This window comes from Schistosoma haematobium, chromosome ZW (genome assembly GCF_000699445.3).
Source record: "Schistosoma haematobium chromosome ZW, whole genome shotgun sequence".
Classification (NCBI taxonomy): domain Eukaryota; kingdom Metazoa; phylum Platyhelminthes; class Trematoda; order Strigeidida; family Schistosomatidae; genus Schistosoma; species Schistosoma haematobium.
Window position 1 is genome coordinate 34,379,858 of NC_067195.1, and position 20,065 is coordinate 34,399,922.

Sequence of the window (20,065 nt, forward strand, 5' to 3'; positions counted from 1 at the left end):
GGAGACTCTTGGTGACATGGCTCAGAATCGATCACAATGGCGTCGGTGTATACACTCCCTGTCTTCCCTTAAACTAAGAGATTAAAATCGCTTCATATCTTTCTTTCTACGAACCAATTTTTTCTTATTGTACTATATCTCTATATGCAATCTTTCTCTTATATATTACCACCTTTGACCTAACCACTGCTATGAATCCGGTGTTAATCTTGTTGTGCTGATGCGGTATGGCGACCTGGACCGATGCACATATGTGCCTGGCCCTACGTTGTAGCTGACTGACTGACTGACTTTTTGACTTAGAATATGCAGATGACAGTTCTATTTGGTGAAGACGCTGACAAAATCCAGAGTCTTCTGACCACTATAAGCAACAATGCAAGCATGTTCGGGATGCGGTTCTCCCACTCGAAATGCAAAATGTTGCTTCAGGATTGGGTTGCATCGACACCCGAACTAATGATAGGGAGTGAAGTAGTTGAGTGTGTCGACCGCTTCACTTATCTTGGAAGTCTCATCAGCCCTTGTGGTTTAGTGTGTGACGAAATCTCAGCACGGATACAGAAGGCTCGACTAGCTTTTGCCAACTTGCGTCATTTATGGCGTAGGCGAGATATCCGTCTACTAACCAAAGGATGGGTTTACTGCGCAGCAGTTCGTTCCGTCCTACTTTATGACAGTGAAACATGGCCGGTAAGAGTAGAGGATATCCGTAGGTTACTAGTATTTGATCATAGTTGTCTTCGAAGCATTGCTCGTATATCCTGGGACCATCGAGTAAGTAACACAGTTGTTAGGAAACGGGTACTAGGTAATGATGGCAAATCGATTGATGAAGTAGTGAAAATTCATCAATTGAAATGGCTGGGACATGTGCTACGTATGTCCAATCACTGGCTGCCTCGACGAGTGATGTTTTATGGTGTAGGAGTAGGTTGGAAGAAAACTAGGGGCAGCCAGACCAAAACATGGCACAAATCCATGAAGTCACTGACATGTGGACTGAGCCATGTTGGTAGGTGTAGACTACCTGGTTGCGATTCGCGAGATGATAGCAACCGATGGTTAGAGACCTTGAATGATATGGCTCAAAATCGTTTGCAATGGCGCAGGTGAGTCCACTCTTTGTGTTCTCCCAAATTCTAATCTTCTGAATTCTTCATGTTTTTTTTTCTCTTTCCAGATTTACTTCACTGTATATACTCCTATATATACTATATATACTCCTTGATAACATCTTCGAACCCTAATCTTTCAGATTATTGCTTATAATTTTACTACCTCTACCATTATGGGGTTAGAATCGACAATTGCATCTCTGTGCCAATTCGGTATGGCAACTTGAGCTGATGTACGTAAGTACGAAGTTCTACGTTTTTGCTGACTGAATGATTTAAAAATCACAAGAAGTGATAGACGGTACGAATAAAGGATTTCTAAAACTAAAATTCGCATACCTAAGTTTTGGTGACTAGTACTGGATAGAAACAAAAACCTCCAGCGTTAAAAAAACTTACAAATTAGCTTGTAGACATCAAACAAATTATCAATTAATTTATTGTCGCACTATACAGGAGAAACTTTACTCAACCATATCGAGTTGATAAAACATGATTATCTGAAAAATATTTAAGAAAACTGAAAAAAACTTTTGGTAAATTCTAGACTATATTGCCACACGAACCCATACACAAAGCTACATGAGTTTAACCGGACCACACTGCACAGAATCAGACTGATCACACTGGCATCAATAAAAAATTCAGAAGGTCAATGGTAGACATGCAAACAAAGACGAGCTGACGCAGATTCAGATCACCACCTGCTGATGGTCAGGATGAAACTGGAGTTAATAAAGCATCGGACGATTGAGCGAGCAACACCATAAAAATTCAAAGCCTTACGAGATCTACCGAAAGAAGAGGAAACCAACACGGAGAACAACTGGAAAGGAATTAAACAACAGACAACTTCAACAATCCAGGTGCTGGACTTCAACAAGCACCAGGATCAAGAATAAATCCCCATAGATATCATGAGCAAGATTCGAGGAAGATAAAACGAGAAAATCACATTCAACAACATCCGAACAAAAGTAGGGGGAATCAAGCTACAAACTGAATGTACAGAAGCAAACAAGCGGAAATGTGTCGAAAACCTGGCAACTACGGCAGAGAAATTTGAGAGGTGGATGTATGAAAGAATTGTATAATACAAACAAGAAGCTTGTAGGGTAATATGGTGGAACACAGCAACTAGCCAGGAACAGAGAAGGAAAACCAATAGCTGTGGTTCAAAATCAGGGGAGCAAGTGGGTAGAACACTTTGAAAAGCCCTCCAATAGGTCAGTTCCACTGAACTCACAAAACATCGAAGCAATACACACAGACCTCCTTATAGATATTACACCACCAGCAATCGAAGAAATCAGGATATTCACCAGACAAATCAAGAGTGAGAAAGCAGCTGGACCAGAAAACATATCAGCTGAAGCACTGAAGTCAGATATCAAGAAAACTGCAAAGTTGTTCCACATTCTCTTCAGGAGGATTGCAGAGGAAGAACAAGTACCAACAGACTGAAAAGAAGAATACCTTATCAAGATATCGAAGAAACGAGATCTTAGTAAGTGATCTTCATTAACATACAGAAATACACAAACATGTCACACGGAAATCACCCTGACCGGAGTGACATGACAATAGCTTGGTCCGCTGTTTTTAATTGGTTGTACTAGATATTTCCGCTTTGTTCCTTCGTATTATTTAGACTCAGGCTAATGAATAAATTAATTTATTCTCTGAAAAGTGGCTTACACTGAGTCACGGAAAATCAGGAATTTTATTTTATACTCATTTAAATATTAGAAATGCCATTATTTTCACAACTAACAATCTACCTGATGCTTTATTTATTTAAAATTATAAACCCAAACCTTGATAATGATATCTAGATTCTTTTAATGTCACAAAAAGTATTTTAATTGATCAATTGTAGTTGAAGTTAGACATTAACACCGTTGGATGCCGGCTCAGTGGTCTAGTGGTTAAGTGCTCGCGCGCGAAACCAGTAGGTCGGGGGTTCGAGTCTCGCAGGGGGCGAGGTCGTGGATGTGCACTGTTGAGGAGTCCCAAAATAGGACGAGACGGCCGTCCAGTGCTTCCAGGTTTTCCATGGTGGTCTAGCTTCAACTGACTCATGATCTTAACCATTGAAATTACTATAATATCCACAAAACCCATCCGAATTGTATATTTCCTTCAAAACTATAATTAACATGAGGGTGTGCAAATTAATTATTCATTAAAAGAAACTAACACACGCAAACAATTCCCAATAATAATTCTACTAAATGAAAACAAATGACAACCACCTGAACCTCCATACTTAACACTTTTCATTAGGCTATGGAAACCACTAAATAATGACTATCAAGCCTGCCTTGTTAAATAAATATGCCAATGGCGAGAAACTTTTGAGGCCCATTTATATCATGATAACGTATAAATAGCTTACGTTGACAATTCCATGTAAGCATTTTACAAGTGTAGTGTCGATATTCTGAACAGTTTGTTACCCATAAGAAAGTGTGTTAAGCATACAGTATACAACTTGGCATACAAAACTATGTTTAGCTGGGTTTTATATCACTGTTATAATTTCATCATATAGTTTACCTTATAATATGGTTAATGTAATATTTATTAATTTAAATGTAAACAGTACACTACAAATACAAAAATAAACAAATGAAACAATGGTCTAATGGACAGAGCACATAAAGTGGTGGATTTATATACAGTTAGGAATTTAGGACTGAGAATATTCAGAAAACGCGTGTTAAGTTTCATCATTCCACCAGTTTGTTTACTTTATCGATTAGACGAATCCAAAGAAAAGTTAACGATGAAACTAAAGTCAACAATAATTACTTGGTTATCACAATGTGTAAGTGATATAGCGGGCTACACATTGAGTTTGAAGGTCGGTGAAACAGAGTCCCGAGTAGGAGCAATCTAGAGACCGAAAATCATAACAACTGAGTCCCAGACATACACAAACAGGTGTCTGTGAGGTACTCAGGAGAATCAGATTAAAATATTAAAATAGCTTTAGTCGATATATATATAGGAACATAAGAAATTCATTAAAGACAATAAATCAGCAGAAATAACATACCAATAATAACTGTTGGCTTTAGTAATTTCACTGCATCTTCCAGTTTACATATATTTTCTGTGTCGTCACGCGCAAAAACTTTATTATGATCTGTCAGTGAACCTTCTTGGCGTGACTGGATATTATGAAAGTCAAAGCAACAAAAAATTATTATCTACGAGGTTCAAAAATTGTAATGTTAAGGAAAAAAAGATTTTTTTATTTGTAGGGAATAATTAAGCGCCTTTTTTCCTATTCTTTCAGATGTGGTAACTGATTAGTGACTTTTAAATCCAAGTCACAGAAGACTTATTTTCTTATTGTAAGTCCTTGGAACTTAGTGTTCTTAATAAAAACTGACGAATATGTGTAAATATTACATAGAGAAGATTATAACCAAAATAAAAATCAGTTGGTCAGTCGTGATAAACGCATAACCTGGAACAAATATGGATTAACTCGAGTTAGCATACAAGTAATTATAGTGAGGGATATATTCACTATTCAAAAAGACTATAATAGAAAAATTTCTGTTGATAAATAGATAAGAGTTGAACTTTTTAAATCCTAACTTCATTTAGGATCGAAAAGTAAAAAGAGCATGAAATTTTATTAAGCTGTTTAATACAAACTACAGGAATCGTACGTGAGAAGTGTAAGATTACACAATGAAAAAAGATTTCGTACACTATATAACAGTGATGAGTAATGCAAAAGACTACGGGAGACAAGGTACGTATTCTTTATCTGACGAATAATAGACGTGAACACGGAGATTTACTTACTTGGGACAGCGCTAATTAGGAGAAACTGAAAGAGTTGTTTCTTTTTTAGTGTGATAATTGACCCAAGTATTAAATGAAATATATAGGATATCAGAGAGTGACTCAACAGGTTCAGTAGCAATTTCTCCCTAGTCTAGAATAAAGTTCATAATCACATTAGTGATTAAACAGTAGTGATAATTGAAAATTCATTATCACGCAAAGGCAAATTATTGTTCGAATTATTTAAGATGATATTTTAACATGAGACAATCTCTATTATGGTTACTGCAAAATATTTGTAGATTATGATACGAAAGCAATGATGGCAATGTGACTTAAGAAGAGAGCTCTTGTTATAGATGTTTCTGTGGCCCTTATGACTTTCGCCTACCCCCACAAACAGTCACTGTATGCGCTAAAACGACCGATAGCTGGCGTAACAGTCTCATTCACACCCAAGCCCTGGTCAGAAAACCAGGATACCTAGACAAGTATCACGCGTTGTCATGTTTTATTCAGATTTAAAAGACTGATGTGATTATATACATCAAGTACAAGACCATAACAAATAATAATAACTCAATATGTGCATAACTAGGGCGTTTGTGGTACGAAACTGTGATAGGAATCTGACTTTCTTACTGTATTTATTTTTACACATACTCGAATAAAGAAGTTGAATTGATGAACAAATATCCGTAATGTGGACTTGAATAAACCAATATGATAAAATAACCAAAATAAAAAGGGCGAAACCTTTAACAACAGTAGCAATAACAGAAACAAGGAGATTTACGTGTGTTAATAATCCGTCTTTATCGAACATATACATTTTACTCAGGGCCTCTTTCTCATCCAATCCGTTTAGTTGTAATGATGTTGCCAGTAACTGAGCAATACCGGTTGCTGCCTATTTGATAAGAAAATAGATAGATTGAGAGGTACATAACAGATTATTTTACATGAAACTGTTTAAACAACGATAAGGGGTCTGTTTTGTAACCGAAATCGATCGAGAAATTACATCTCGTAATAAAATGACCTAAAGAAGATGAATTACCTATAATATATTCTGTGAAACATATTCACAGGAATATTTAAGCGAATAATTGTTTCCAATAACTTGGTCATCAGGCTCTATGGTTACAAATCCGTAACTATTGTGTTACAATGGACAAGTCAAAGAAAACATGAAGAAATGGACTAGATAATGCTATATACTATTTATGTACGCCTTATTTTGTTCATTTTAATACAATAATTACGGATTAATAACTATAGAGCTTAATGACTAAGTTATTGGGAACCATTGTTCGCTCATATGTTCTTTGTTTTTGAATATTTACATGAGGTCATAGAAATGTGTGCACATATTTACTAAGCGTTGTAGATAGAGAAAACATTAATCAATATAACAATTTATGTTTCATTAACTAGAAGCTAATGGAAAAGAATGTTATATGGATAATTAAATGACATAGACTATAAACTTGTTTGTTTGTATATTTCACTCGAATAATACTAGCAAATTCTTCAGAAATCATAAACTCCCATGTCGTGTGTCTCACGAACGACAACATATCCTACTACTGGTGACAAGAAAATTGTTGCCTGATCAGAATTAGGTGGGACAAGGATTGAACTTATAGTTCAGTGGTTGAAGATCAACTGAATTAACTATCAAGTCAATACAGCAGAATAAATGGACAGAACCCTGGTATCCTTAAAGATTCATGTAATGGACCATTTACTTGTTAAAATTTCCACTGTGTGCATTTCACGACAGTCAATTTTTATGAATATTTCAGTATTTTGATTATCCATTTAGCAAGTATATAAGCTAAGAAGCTACGCTGTAATCTATATACACATGTTTTTCCAAAGTTTTAGTATTTGAGTGAAAATACTACCATAATTGGTGAGTTTAAAACTAACATAACCTGACAATGAAATTATCACACTTAAAAAGTCATTCATTAATATTAAAATAGATATTTGCAAAATCATACTTAATTTTAACAGGATATGATACATCGTATGTTTTATTAGTTAGTATCTTTATCATGTACATAAGTTGAACTTTAAGATACCTATAATGAAGTCAATGTTTTTAAAAACAATATGATATACGGGTTTACCATGCTATGAATATATAAAAGGCTTGAAATTCAATCTATAGAAAAAAACCAAGCTGTTTTATCATTAGGCTAATTTTGACAGGATGTCAGTTTGTAAGGATAGCATAAAATCCTATTAGCACAGGACGTTGTGAAGATTGGTGAATCTTGTAGTTTTATATCACGAACTGACTTTATTTAGACAATGACTGAAAACTGAGAATCAAACTGGTAGTTTCACTGGTTGTCATTAGTTATTTAAATGAGTAAATTCCGTGATCTAAAATTAAAAGTGGAAAATTCATTGAAATACTAATTGGTGTACACTGATGGTGAGATACTTAATGCTTAAAAAAAGACGATAATCTGACTTGCCTATCATTTTGTTTACACAATCGACGGGAGGAAAAGCACAAGACAATAATGATACGGAAAAGAGACTACGTAATAACGGCTTATATTGAGAAATAATACTTGTAAAACAAATAACCTATCTTGGTAACCAAATATCGAAATTTTAAAACATTGAATATATATATATATATATATATATATATATATATATATATATATATATATAACATATATGTATATATCCAACAGACGGTAGTTGATATACTATTGTGATTACTCAACACATGGGAAAGATAAAAAAGATTCATACTTACTTCACCAGCGCCGACGAAAAGATATATATTATCTGTAAGCTTACGCTTTGTAATACGACCGGCAGCCAGTAAGCCGGCTACCGCTACAGCTGCCGTACCTGAACGTCGCAAACAACATGAAAAATATGCAAAATTTAAGCATATTTTGATGACTGTTATTCGAATATCACTGAAATACTTAAAGGACTAATATATTTCGAAAGTATAATTAGAATACTAATTTATCTTACACTGATATACAGAAAGTTTAATTTTCAGATCATTTCTGTATGCATATGTTGAAAAAATAATAATCCCAGTGGTTTTATGATGTCAGTATATAGAAACGCTCAAAGTTGAGAAACTAAACAAAAAGTTAATCAGGATTAAATTTGTAAATTGGATATTTGAGTAAAAAGAAAGAACACTCAATATATGTTAAAAGTGAGCACCGAGGTTATGAAAACTCGAAAAATACCGAGTGGGAGTCTATAGCAGCGAACATGGTTTCTAAAGCTCACAAAATAACACTGGTTTAATTTGATCAAACATACTAAATATACCAATAAAATATAATCACTAGAAAATATGAACAAAGTATAAAGCAGGTCCTACCTAGTTTTGGCTGCAAGTAGTTTTGTTCACTTTTATTCATCTGAACACAAAAATAGGCACAAAGAGGCAGCAAACAGATATGCACCACATAAATCACTCGATTTATGTGAGGGCTGAGGTACTGCCCGGGTGCCCAAACCGAAGCAGATGGTTTTCTTAAGGGGACCACCCCCCGAGCCTTTGACCAAAAAGTCTAATCCACAAGGCGGTGAAGCAACGTTAGGAGATGCAGTCCCATGGTAGTCGGTGACCAACAATATGCTCATACGCCATTTGTTCCCTCAGGATCCTGGAGCCCATGTGTACCATTGGTTTGGAATCAGGATTTTCCAATTCCCCTAGGTGGAGCCTTCGTGTCCACCAACCCGGTTAAAATGTCGGACATTCGCTTTTTGTCCTCTTAACTTCGTAAACAACACACCCACCGCGATAAGACAATAGCTATATACACGTGACCACTTAAGAGCATTTCGAGAGGGAGAGCTGACTCTTTCTACCCTCAGTTGTACCAGGGCATTCACATTGATATATATGTATAATAATTTTTAGACAGTATGAAGACAAGATTTCTTACTAAAGAACATCAATTTTTCAAAGAAAATTTACTAACTTACCTTGTATATCATCATTAAAAGTGCAGTACGAATCTTGATATCGTTCAAGTAAACGAAATGCATTATGATTTCCAAAATCTTCGAATTGAACTAAACAATCGTTCCCATAGCTGATAATACATGAAATAGTAGGCAATTATTGAGGCAATGCATTTAATATAAAATATATCTACAACTCAAAAAACTGTAGAACCACAATGGATATGACATTATTACAATATTTTTTATGAACCTCACCGTTCTGTAACAGCTTGCATGAAATTTTCGATTAACTCATCATAGCGTTCATCGCGTATACGCTTATGTCTGATACCCGTATATACAGGATCCTACAGAAGAAGAAGTAATTGAAGGTGATATGTAACTAACAACAGTAATGCAAACAGATTTCAGTGATAATGGTAGGTAGATTATGTAATTTTATCAATTTAGTGGTATTGTTACTTGACATAAAACAGATTTATTGATCAAGAAATATGTAGAAAAGTATTGGAGAAAAAAGAATGTAACGAAAATCAAATGTCATTAATATGCCTCCTACACACATATCACAATATTTTTGGAAATCTGAATAGTCTTCATAATAACAGTGGACAACTGGATAACAATAATAATAATTATTATTAGCTTTATTCATTATTATATTTTTGGTATGATATAGAATTCTCAGCACAAAGTATTTCAACAAGTTTCCGTTTCTCACTTCTTGGTTGATACCAACGATAAATATTGAGTGATCGCCAGTTGAATTACAGCAGCCCAGTAAATCGATATCGAAATAATGTACATTCATTTCGCCGCATATTGCTAGCAACCACGATACCTTTGATTGGGCCTTTTGTAACTTGTACAACGAAAGGTTGTACACTTTTCAGAAACGCACCTGAATAGGTTATGCGATTAATAGATATAATGATGCATTAAAACAAAAAATAGATAACTTGTTGAAATATCTAAATGACAGGAACAGGTAGCCCAGATGTTCAATGACTTAACGATTACGCGTTCGCAAGAATTGACTGTTCTAGGTTCCATTCATCTTACGGGTTATGAGTGCATACTGCTGAAGGAGACAGAAAACAAACCAGAATAACTGACCAATGTTCTTTAATTTGCAATAGTTTTTCAGCTGATGCTATCACATGAAAATAACTTTTAAATCAGTCTAATCTCTTCAAACCATCCAGGTAACAAAACTGTTATTCATCTATTGGTATGGTGGGCCCCCAAATGCCCTGGCACGGCCGAGGGTAGGAAGAGTCAGCTCTCCCTCTCGAAATGCTCTTAAGTGGTCACGTGTATATAGCTATTGTCTTATCGCAGTGGGTGTGTTGTTTACGAAGTTAAGAGGACAAAAAGCGAATGTCCGACATTTTAACCGGGTTGGTGGACACGAAGGCTCCACCTAGGGGAATTGGAAAATCCTGATTCCAAACCAATGGTACACATGGGCTCCAGGATCCTGAGGGAACAAATGGCGTATGAGCATATTGTTGGTCACCGACTACCATGGGACTGCATCTCCTAACGTTGCTTCACCGCCTTGTGGATTAGACTTTTTGGTCAAAGGCTCGGGGGGTGGTCCCCTTAAGAAAACCATCTGCTTCGGTTTGGGCACCCGGGCAGTACCTCAGCCCTCACATAAATCGAGTGATTTATGTGGTGCATATCTGTTTGCTGCCTCCTTGTACCCATTTTTATGTGTTTAAATAAATAAATAATGATGGCTGGATATATATTGTTCAGTATTAATGATCAAAGGATGATAGTTAACTTTTTCCCTATAATTTATCTGATTGACAGTAGAATCTAAAATTAATTAGCATATATCAAAAAAATTATATAAATAATGCACAATTGATTTTATAACTGATTCACCATATTAATCTATTTTGCAAAAAATAGTACTTGACCGTTATTACCGTAAAACTATTGAGTTTGACCTACTAATTGCATAGAGATGAAAAACAATAAACACAGTAAAAAACGATTTAGTGAAAATTAATAATTTCGGTAAATAGCTAAATAAAGAACAATAGTAACCTAATACATTGTGAGAGACCTCCAAGATACTCACGAGATTGACAAATACAGATATATACGAAAACACAACCACTAGTAATAACTATATATGGTTTATGATACAAATAATACGGTTTTCATTAACTGATTAAATAACAGTACCCTAGGTAGTGTTGTCTATTTCTTGATACCGACAGAAATGCGGCCATTAGGCTGCATTTCTTAGTATTACGATGAGCTTTGTTTGATGTTAGGTGATTAAAAGTGAACGACGAAAAGACGTGGTCATTTAACCAAATGACAACCAATGAAATGCTTCATAATGTAGAGTCACAATATAATAACCATATTATAAACTGATCAATAGAATTCAAGCAGCATAATAACCAACTCATGTTAACAAGTCAGTCCTATAAAATAAACTAGTAGTAAGTTCTTCAATAGTGATGGAGTTCAAATTCCATGAGATTGCAGTTTACCTTTACTGAAAAGAGGGGACTGGTACGAAAGGTAGGTTGACTGACTCCAACAACCTAACAATTCTATTCTATATGAAGATTATTTCGCAACAGTTAACTGGAAATTGATCAGTTACTGCTACATTTTGAAGTGTCATTCATAAACACACTAACTAGGTGAAAGCAAAAGTGACGACTTTTCTGCCTAACAATTCACTGATTGAAAATCATCCACATATTTTTTCAAGATGAAGGCATGTGTGTCACATGTTTAGCACGTAGTGACAATTATATTACTAATCAATAGTATTAGAGTGGTTATTCGACTATAGGCGCTTATTCTTCTCTAAATTTGGACTATTGTAACAAAATACCCATATGAGAAGACATCATTTATATAGACACCTCAATTCGCTATTTAGACACAAATGAATTACGACTTTGTCGACTCAAGATCAAGCTGTTCAAGAAATCCACACGTCAAACATCTTGTTAGTCGTAATTTTGATCCTACTCTGCCTGTTGAAGTAAGACTAATTTGCACTGGAAAACATCATCATCGAGTTATCAGTCTATCAGCTGACGAACAAAAAATTAGTTGTCCCAATTAGCAACCTAAACTTACATTCAGTAATTCTTGATTATCTGTTCCGACATCTAAAAGGATTGGTAAACAATGCTTCGGATGGACACCAGCCAGTGCTGTGTATAACGACAGTTTTCCAATGGGTATTCCCATACCATATGCTCCCAAATCACCCAAACCAAGAATACGCTCACCATCAGTAAATACGATAGCCTTGGAAAAGTGAATTTCAGTAAAAAAGTACATTTAAATGCACATCATAACATTTAGTATCGATTATAATAACTATTATAAGGTACCAGATCAATAACTAAAACTTTAAAAGTACGAGATAACAAATGTCTACCATACTATAAACATGAAAAAAATTCACAAGGAGGCTCTAGAATCGGGTTCTGATCATTACGAGCCTTGGATGGAGACATTTTTAGACTAACTTTGAGCAAAAAATAGATGACAAACTGAATATTTTAGCAGTGATAACTTATAGAAAACAAGGTTTGGGATTATCGGTGAGGATGTATAAACTGCAAATAGACGAGAAGATTTTACGTGAAACTTAAATTCAGTGATTTCGGATTATCTCCTAATCCTCATCAACAAAGCATTGAAAATCAAGTACAGTGAACAATCAATTCAGTTTAATCAATCTACAAATGGTATATAATGCGTTTCTTAGTGCTCTACTGTTCCAAATAATCTGATAATCAGATTTTTTGGTGGTAGTAATAATAATAATAATAATAATACTTTTTCTGTCAATGGCAACATCCAGCTGTTTTAACAACACCGGATGTACAGTGATTCAAACTTAAAATCTAGTAAATAAACAATCGGGCCACATATTTAGTGGCGCATAACGATCGCTAATGGTGATAAAAGAATAACTATCTGGCAACTAATTTTCAATACTTCGTTTTACATTTACCAGATTATTTTACTGAGAGTTAACCATCATAAAAAACTTCATACCGATCATGTGTAACAGTTTAAATCGTATATTTTCTGCGTTTTCATATGATATGGGGTTTTAAATATGTTATTGGATTTGAAGATGGGATATATTTTCTACAGAAACTCGACACAAGATTTGATTCGAATAGAGTACCTTCGATACTAATATATGGTTTTGTAAGCGGTGTAATGATGACCTAACACAATGACTCAATCTGGTTGTCTCTTATTTCACTGCGCCATGTCACAAACGCGTCGCACCTTTACTTTTTTGAACCGGTTCTATCAGCGAACAGTGCTCGGTACAGAAATCACTAAGAATTGGCAGATAAACGATATCCAATCCAGTGAAGTCAATATTTCACTAGGATAACTTACCTGATATCGACAAGTGCGAGTAATCCTAACTGAAATCAGGGATCTATTAGTACATAAACATTAGACTTTACAACCGTGCAATAAACTAGTTTCGTCAGAGTTTTCTCCAAACTTTCCAGTCAGACTAATGAGTGACCCAGCTAAAACTACATTGTTATGTTTTAGACATAGGAAGATTGATTTCGCATTTTGGAACTATTCAAATGCTTTTAATTCACAGTCAATAGAAATTATTAACTAGAAAGGTGAGTGCAAGCAGATTTATATCATTTTTGTAAAAAATCTCATAAAATTTACTGATGCAGAGCACAAAATAAACATGCGAACGCTTGTCCTCAAGTGATAAGGTTCAATTTATGTTTTTATCAAAGCGAAATGGAACTATTTTGTCCACATCCCATAAGACAGATTTCTATTCTTAACCCCAATATAGTTTTAGGTATCCAGAATTTTATAGGTGACCAAGTTGAGGAGAAATGATGAGATTAGGTAACCCTGTTTAATGAATCTTATACTGGCTGAAACATTGAAGTGAGGTAGATATACAATCTCTAGTAAACAACAAGAAAATCAAAGAGAGGACTGGAAATGTGTTTGGTTTGGAATACGTGTGACAGTGATCGAAGATCAGGTAGAGAAGGAAAATGTGGTCAGTTCAACACTGAATGAATGAGACCTATTAGATTAATTGTCAGCGAATTCTGTGTAGTGTCGGGAGCCGATATTTTGAATGTAACTAGTAAAAGATTTATATTGTAATGTTCGTCACATACTTTGTCAAAGGCCTTTTTGGAATAGTCAGGTGACATTAGCGCAATCAATTCGGTAAAACTGAAGGACATCATCCACTATTTGATCGAGTGCTTTTTGGACATGGGTTTTAGTTCCAGATTTTGATCTATTATCGACAAAAAATATAAATGATCAGTGTGTCACCATTCGCCAACGTTAAGCTAAATTTCAAAGTATCGTCGGTGGATTATATAGGTATGTTAAAAAGACTATTTATTCTGCTATTTAAATAACCTCATGGGCAAATTTATGGTCTTGAATTTTATTATTTTACGTTACAAAGCCAAATAAATTGGATAAATACTGGGAGCCTGAACATAATGGAGAAGTCTACCACTTAAGACTTTAAAATTTGACAATGAACACGTGATTGCTGAACCGCCTGGCTGAAACTCGTTGTTCGTCTGTCAACATAAGTTTTCAATACCTGTTGTCAAACAGACTGTCTCATCAGAACTGCAAAAGAGCAAAAGCTTTTAATTTTATCAACCAATTGTGACTTAGACGGAACGGGATACTATGGACAAATCTTCCTGAATATTGTTTGAAATGTCACCAAATGTTATGAAAATAAATAGAATTTACCAAAGAATACGTAAATACCTTACCTTTACGATCGGTTCAGGCCAGTTATTTAGAATCGCGGGTATATGATGTCGATCGTGTACTGTTATGTATAGACCTCTAACGGGGAATAAGAAGGTAACTGATCAATGAAGGGGAATTTGACAAAAGATACAATAATTAGGTAAGTCGTAAAGCACAATTTTGAATAACGTATAAACAAGTTTGAAAAAACCCCACGAACTACATCATGATTTAAAACTAAAAACAATGGAAAATCCTCTTTCGCTGAGGAATATAAGACCTGAATTATAATTTTCCCATTGGATGTGGTACTGTACTGCAAATTCAATACTAAAAATTAAAAAAATTACTGGATGTTGAGAGCTCAGAGGAATTCACAATATAATTATCTATATAGTATGCATTGATTTAAAAAGATCAAAAGTCGCAATCGCTTCACACAACTATGAATTACTATCTCAATCTACAAATAAATGAACGTTTATAAGGATGCTTCTAAATAAAATAAATAATTTGAGCACTCAGTATGAATCACAATCAAAATACGAACACATATACCAGTCCACTAAAACGTTAACACGCTGCCTTCTATCTTAAGATTTTCAGTTGGCATACGTAGTCACGAAACGATGTATAAACGATTCGTAGAATACATTACGATAAATGTAATCCCAACCTATTTACTATAACTACAAAATACAGATGATGATTTTGATTTGTTTACTTACGATTAACGTGTGAGGAATTTTGAGGAAACGGTATCTAGTACTGATAAATTGAACACTTAAAACTACGACTATCTGAAAAGGCACCAGTTAAATATGATTTCATTAGAAGCATAAAAGTTTATTGTTCACAAAGAAACAGAGATGTGTCATTTTTTAGATGCTAAGTCTTTATTTCCTCTTTTCAGCAAGAGTATTAACAAGAATGTCTGTTATTCATGAAAATTAAATAACTCCTGTTATACCCTGGCACAACTGTTGGTAAATTTTCCTCCTGGTTGAAATTACTTTAAGCTTTCATACTAATTAGTTTCCCTAAATTTAGAACTGGCCTTCATGTAATCATAAAACTTTGAACAAATGATATTAAATTATACTTTGGCTACGTTAGGATTGTGAGTGGATTTGAACACATCAAGGCTAAATCAAGTTGGATAGAAAGTGATTCAAAAAACTGGCTTAACTGCTAATATGTAGAAAGATACGAATTAAATTAGAGTTCTTACCGAGGTCGTCGAAATACTACACCATAGCGTTGACAAGCCAAACCGACAGTTGGTGTATATATCAACGGCATACAATATTCCACATGCTCAATAACAAGCTGAAATAGGAACAGCGATTGGAAAAAATATATTAAATTTGTAGCCAGAGATAGAAGAATGCAGTGGTACACACAATGCACGACCTCATAGTGGTATGTTTCCTTAATAAGCAATCATTTAGCTCTGTGCCCATAATTCACCATTGATTCGATCGGAAAATGGTATCTTGGATTGCTAAAGATAAGTGTCAAAGACTGGACTATCGGTTCTCAGTAAACAATTGAACGGAACATAATGGATGCAAATGATACTAGTACATTTCATAAATCACACACGGATTGGTAACAAAAGGTATTTACAGAAAGGTTGGCTATGAACTTGTCAATAATGCTGCCTAAACATGCGGATTGACGAATGAGGCTATGCTGCTCGTTAGTGTTGTCAAAAAAACAAAAGAAGATTAATGACGATATAAAGTTGTCACATGCTCCTAAGCAACCACCATTAGGATCTGGTATTCAAAGCAGATATTGCGTCCAATTAGAGACGTCTGACTGGGGAACAAAGTTGATTTCTGACAGTACAACTGACGTAATTATAAGAAAGGTAAGTGGTTTATGATTATCAATTGGAGTAATAATAGTTACACGTTGCGCTTTTAGTATGAATCCACTTTCCTTGAATTCAGTTAACGTAAGTTACTCTTGGATGTGATATGTCGAAACCTAGATTGACAAACCATCAGCCGTACCTACCCATCATAAGAGCACACCATTTTTTGAATATACTACAAAAATTTAATTGACAATAAATTAAGGTAACAACTCTAGAAATGGGAACTTAAACGTACCTTATAAAATAAAGCCTCGTTTCGGTCTTGTAATGAAGTAAGATAAACGTAGCGCTGCAAATTGTCGTTCATATTCTTTAGATTGGCCATCATTTTTGAGACCTGTTGGTCCAGAGTTAATACAGAAGGTGGGAGTAGCCCATGTATACCGAGTAATTGTCGCTCATTAAGAGTGAATGCAGTTCCCTGAAACAAAGTCATTAATAGTGTACTTTTTACTAGTACTGCCAAAAAGTTATCGACGAAGAATTCAATATATTCAAGGAACACTCACTCGATTTGTTCTCGGATCCCGGACCACATCGATACCGTGAAGCCGAATAAAATTTGAATCTTGTCCACGTACCGAATAGTTTGCATGCTTATAAAAGATTTGGTTTCGTTGGAAGGAGAAAAGCTGCAAAAGCTTCCTCATGGTGAAATACTTCATATAACGCCTAAAATAAAAAAATTTGCAGGTTTCAGAAAGCAGAATGCTTGATAAGGTTGATATGAATACAGAAAATTGATTTACATCAATCATTGCGTTCATCACAAAGTTAGTTGCTATGGTGGAAATAATTTATCTATTATTGGAATTCAAAGGTGAAATATTCCTGTGTCCACGCAATGGGGCGGCCAGACCAAAACATGGCACAAGTCCATGAAGTCACTGACAAGTGAACTGAGTCATGTTGGTAGGTGTAGACTACCTGGTTGGGGACCGCGAGATGATAGCAACAGATGGTTAGAGACCCTGAATGATATGGCTCAAAATCGTTTGCAATGGCGCAGGTGCATCCACTCTCTGTGTTCTCCCAAATTCTAATCTTCTGAATTCTTCATGTCCCTATTCTTCTATTTCCAAATTTATTTCACTGGATTATACTCTTTAAATAACATCTCCAAACCCTAATCTTCCCGATTACTGCTTATACTCTTATTACCTCTACCACTACGGGATTTGAAACGACAACTGCATCTCTGTGCTAATGCGGTATGGCAACTTGAGCTGATGTACGTACGTACAAAGGTCTACGTTGTTACTGACTGACTGACAACGTAATGGGAGTTAAATGTTGGCCCGAAAATCAGCATTTATTAGAGATCTGAGCTTTTCATTTAAGAAAACAATACAAATTAACCTATTAAAATCTATACCACCCAATTAACACGCTTTATACAAATCTATGGGTTCACAGTTACAATAAGTTAGTGGCGAAGGAATTTGAAAATAGAATATCAACGAATAGTGGGGATTAACTTGTTAAACCCGAAGGAAGTAGTCTGAAGAAAACATTGGGTGTAGAAAAAATCGTTAGAAAGCAAGTCAATGATCAACTAAAGCCACACAGCTAGGAAACTAATGGGAAAATCTGAGGGCTATTTTAGCTAGCATTTCAGTACTTCGTGCTATTATTAACATACATAGACAAGGATTGGGATGGTCCATATAGAAGTGCTATGTGTGGAAAACCAGAGAACCGTCAGTAAAGTAACATCTAACCTGGTAATAAGTATGGCTGTTGATCGATAATGAAATCCCGGAAGCCGGCTAGTTACTGTCATTTTGTCAGAATCCTTTATTTATTTGGAACATGACAAAATAAAAATAAAAATTCACGTATATAAGGTTGCGTAGAAATATACTATTGTAACTTGTCAAGTATATTCATCATGCAGCGAAATGTACAGGTATAACAACTCACGAACTTTCTAGTACAATATTGTGACTTAATTACCAAGTGGAGATGAATGTACTTTAGTTTGGATCATTAAGACTAATGACATTACGAAGATGGAGTTGCTTTATTTACTAGGTGTGTGGGTATGAATCAAACTGGAGTTGTGGAGGTTAGTGATACTACACGATTACCAAAACCGAGGGGTTGAATCTGGGACTTCGCAAGTGGAAGCCAAAAGCTCTAGCTACTACTCCACACATTGCCTGGATATATAAATCGAAGTAGGTTTGGTGAGTCTACTAATCTTTTAGAACAGATGACTTTGTAAGTTACCTTCCACTCAACGGTAAAATGAAATAGGACAAAACTTTTGTAACTAGCCGCTTCAAAAGCTTATACCTTACACCTTGACACGAAGTTTTGTCCACTGACACCATCGGATATAAATGTACTGCCCATAACATTTACCTGGACACTAAGAGAAGCCAACAGTTTGATGGGACCTAAATATGACAAAATTAAGTCAGCCGGAGGTTCAAAAATCTCTGTAGGCTGAACTTGCAAAAATATATGGTTTTGTTCTGGCTTTAAAAGCTGAATACACGGGAAAATATATGATAGGTTTTGTCTAGTGGAGTGGTGGCTTAGTTCGATGTTTTCGACGTTCCAACTAACTCGAACCAGGCATTTAAGGGGCACTAGTAACCCTATAGTGCGGTAAGGAACGCAACACACAAACTTATTCTTAGTAGCGATATGAGAAATTACAACAGGATATTACGGTGAACTAAGTAACAAAAAACGTTAGCTAATAAAGACTACATTTGAAACTTAGAAACGAGGTCTATTCATAGAGTGAATTCACTAGCCAAACTCGAAAATACTTGACTTATTGTCGAAAACATAACCAGACCATGTAAAGGTTAGTACTTATTACCGAAAATAACCTGTTTAGTAATGATTTCGCATACATTACGCTTTTATGCTTTTGTGTATAGTTTTGAAGTTCAAACACAATGAAGCCAAAAGTAAATAAAAGGTTACAAAAATGAATGCAACACTATCAAAAGAGCTTTGCATGATTACCTAGAATCACTAACATCTACTAACACACCCGAGATACACACCCGAGACTTAAATCCAGCGCTTAAGACATAAGGAGCGCCTCAGTTATTACTATATATTTTCCATGTTTGTCAATTGAACCTTTCCTCCTCAGTTATTCCGTGTCCCCAGATCTTATTGAGACGAAAATATTTATGAATTCAGCGTGTGAAATCAAATGTATCCACTACTTACTTGTCATCCTTCGTGGAGGAGCACAGGCCACTGACCAGCATTCTCCACTACATTGGATAAAAATAATATTTTGGTTTTTAAGTTCTTGAATTTGCTGCAAGTGCCTTTGCGTCTAAATATTTGGCTATATTCTCCCAAACACAATACAACATTTTGCTGAGTTGTTCCAGCCATAAAAGAGATGTCCTTCAGATTATCAACTGTGAAGTTTTTACACTCACAGCGAAACCTAGGCTTAATACAGCGATAGGCGAAAACGGTAAAATTAAATTTCTTCCCTACGTTG

General features: G+C 35.2%; 1 protein-coding gene across 2 annotated transcripts in view; it reads right to left on the reverse strand.

Annotated features, from left to right (window-relative positions):
* ME1_4 (NADP-dependent malic enzyme) overlaps positions 1–19,649 on the reverse strand; it is a 29,867-nt gene extending 10,218 nt beyond the window's left edge. The window contains exons 1-11 of one of the 2 annotated variants that reach the window (XM_035733467.2): positions 19,567–19,649; positions 17,091–17,253; positions 16,817–17,002; positions 15,928–16,025; positions 14,717–14,792; positions 12,024–12,197; positions 9,156–9,247; positions 8,919–9,028; positions 7,711–7,808; positions 5,722–5,835; positions 4,180–4,294 (exon numbers count right to left, since the gene is read on the reverse strand). In XM_035733467.2, the coding sequence (XP_035587000.2) occupies positions 4,180–4,294; positions 5,722–5,835; positions 7,711–7,808; positions 8,919–9,028; positions 9,156–9,247; positions 12,024–12,197; positions 14,717–14,792; positions 15,928–16,025; positions 16,817–17,002; positions 17,091–17,246 (1,219 nt within the window). In that variant the 5' untranslated portion in view covers positions 17,247–17,253; positions 19,567–19,649. Of the gene's footprint in view, positions 1–66; positions 4,295–5,721; positions 5,836–7,710; positions 7,809–8,918; positions 9,029–9,155; positions 12,198–14,716; positions 16,026–16,816; positions 17,003–17,090; positions 17,254–19,566 lie in introns of those variants that run through there. The other variant, XM_051211144.1, reaches the window with a different exon arrangement.
* Positions 19,650–20,065: the final 416 nt, after the last annotated feature.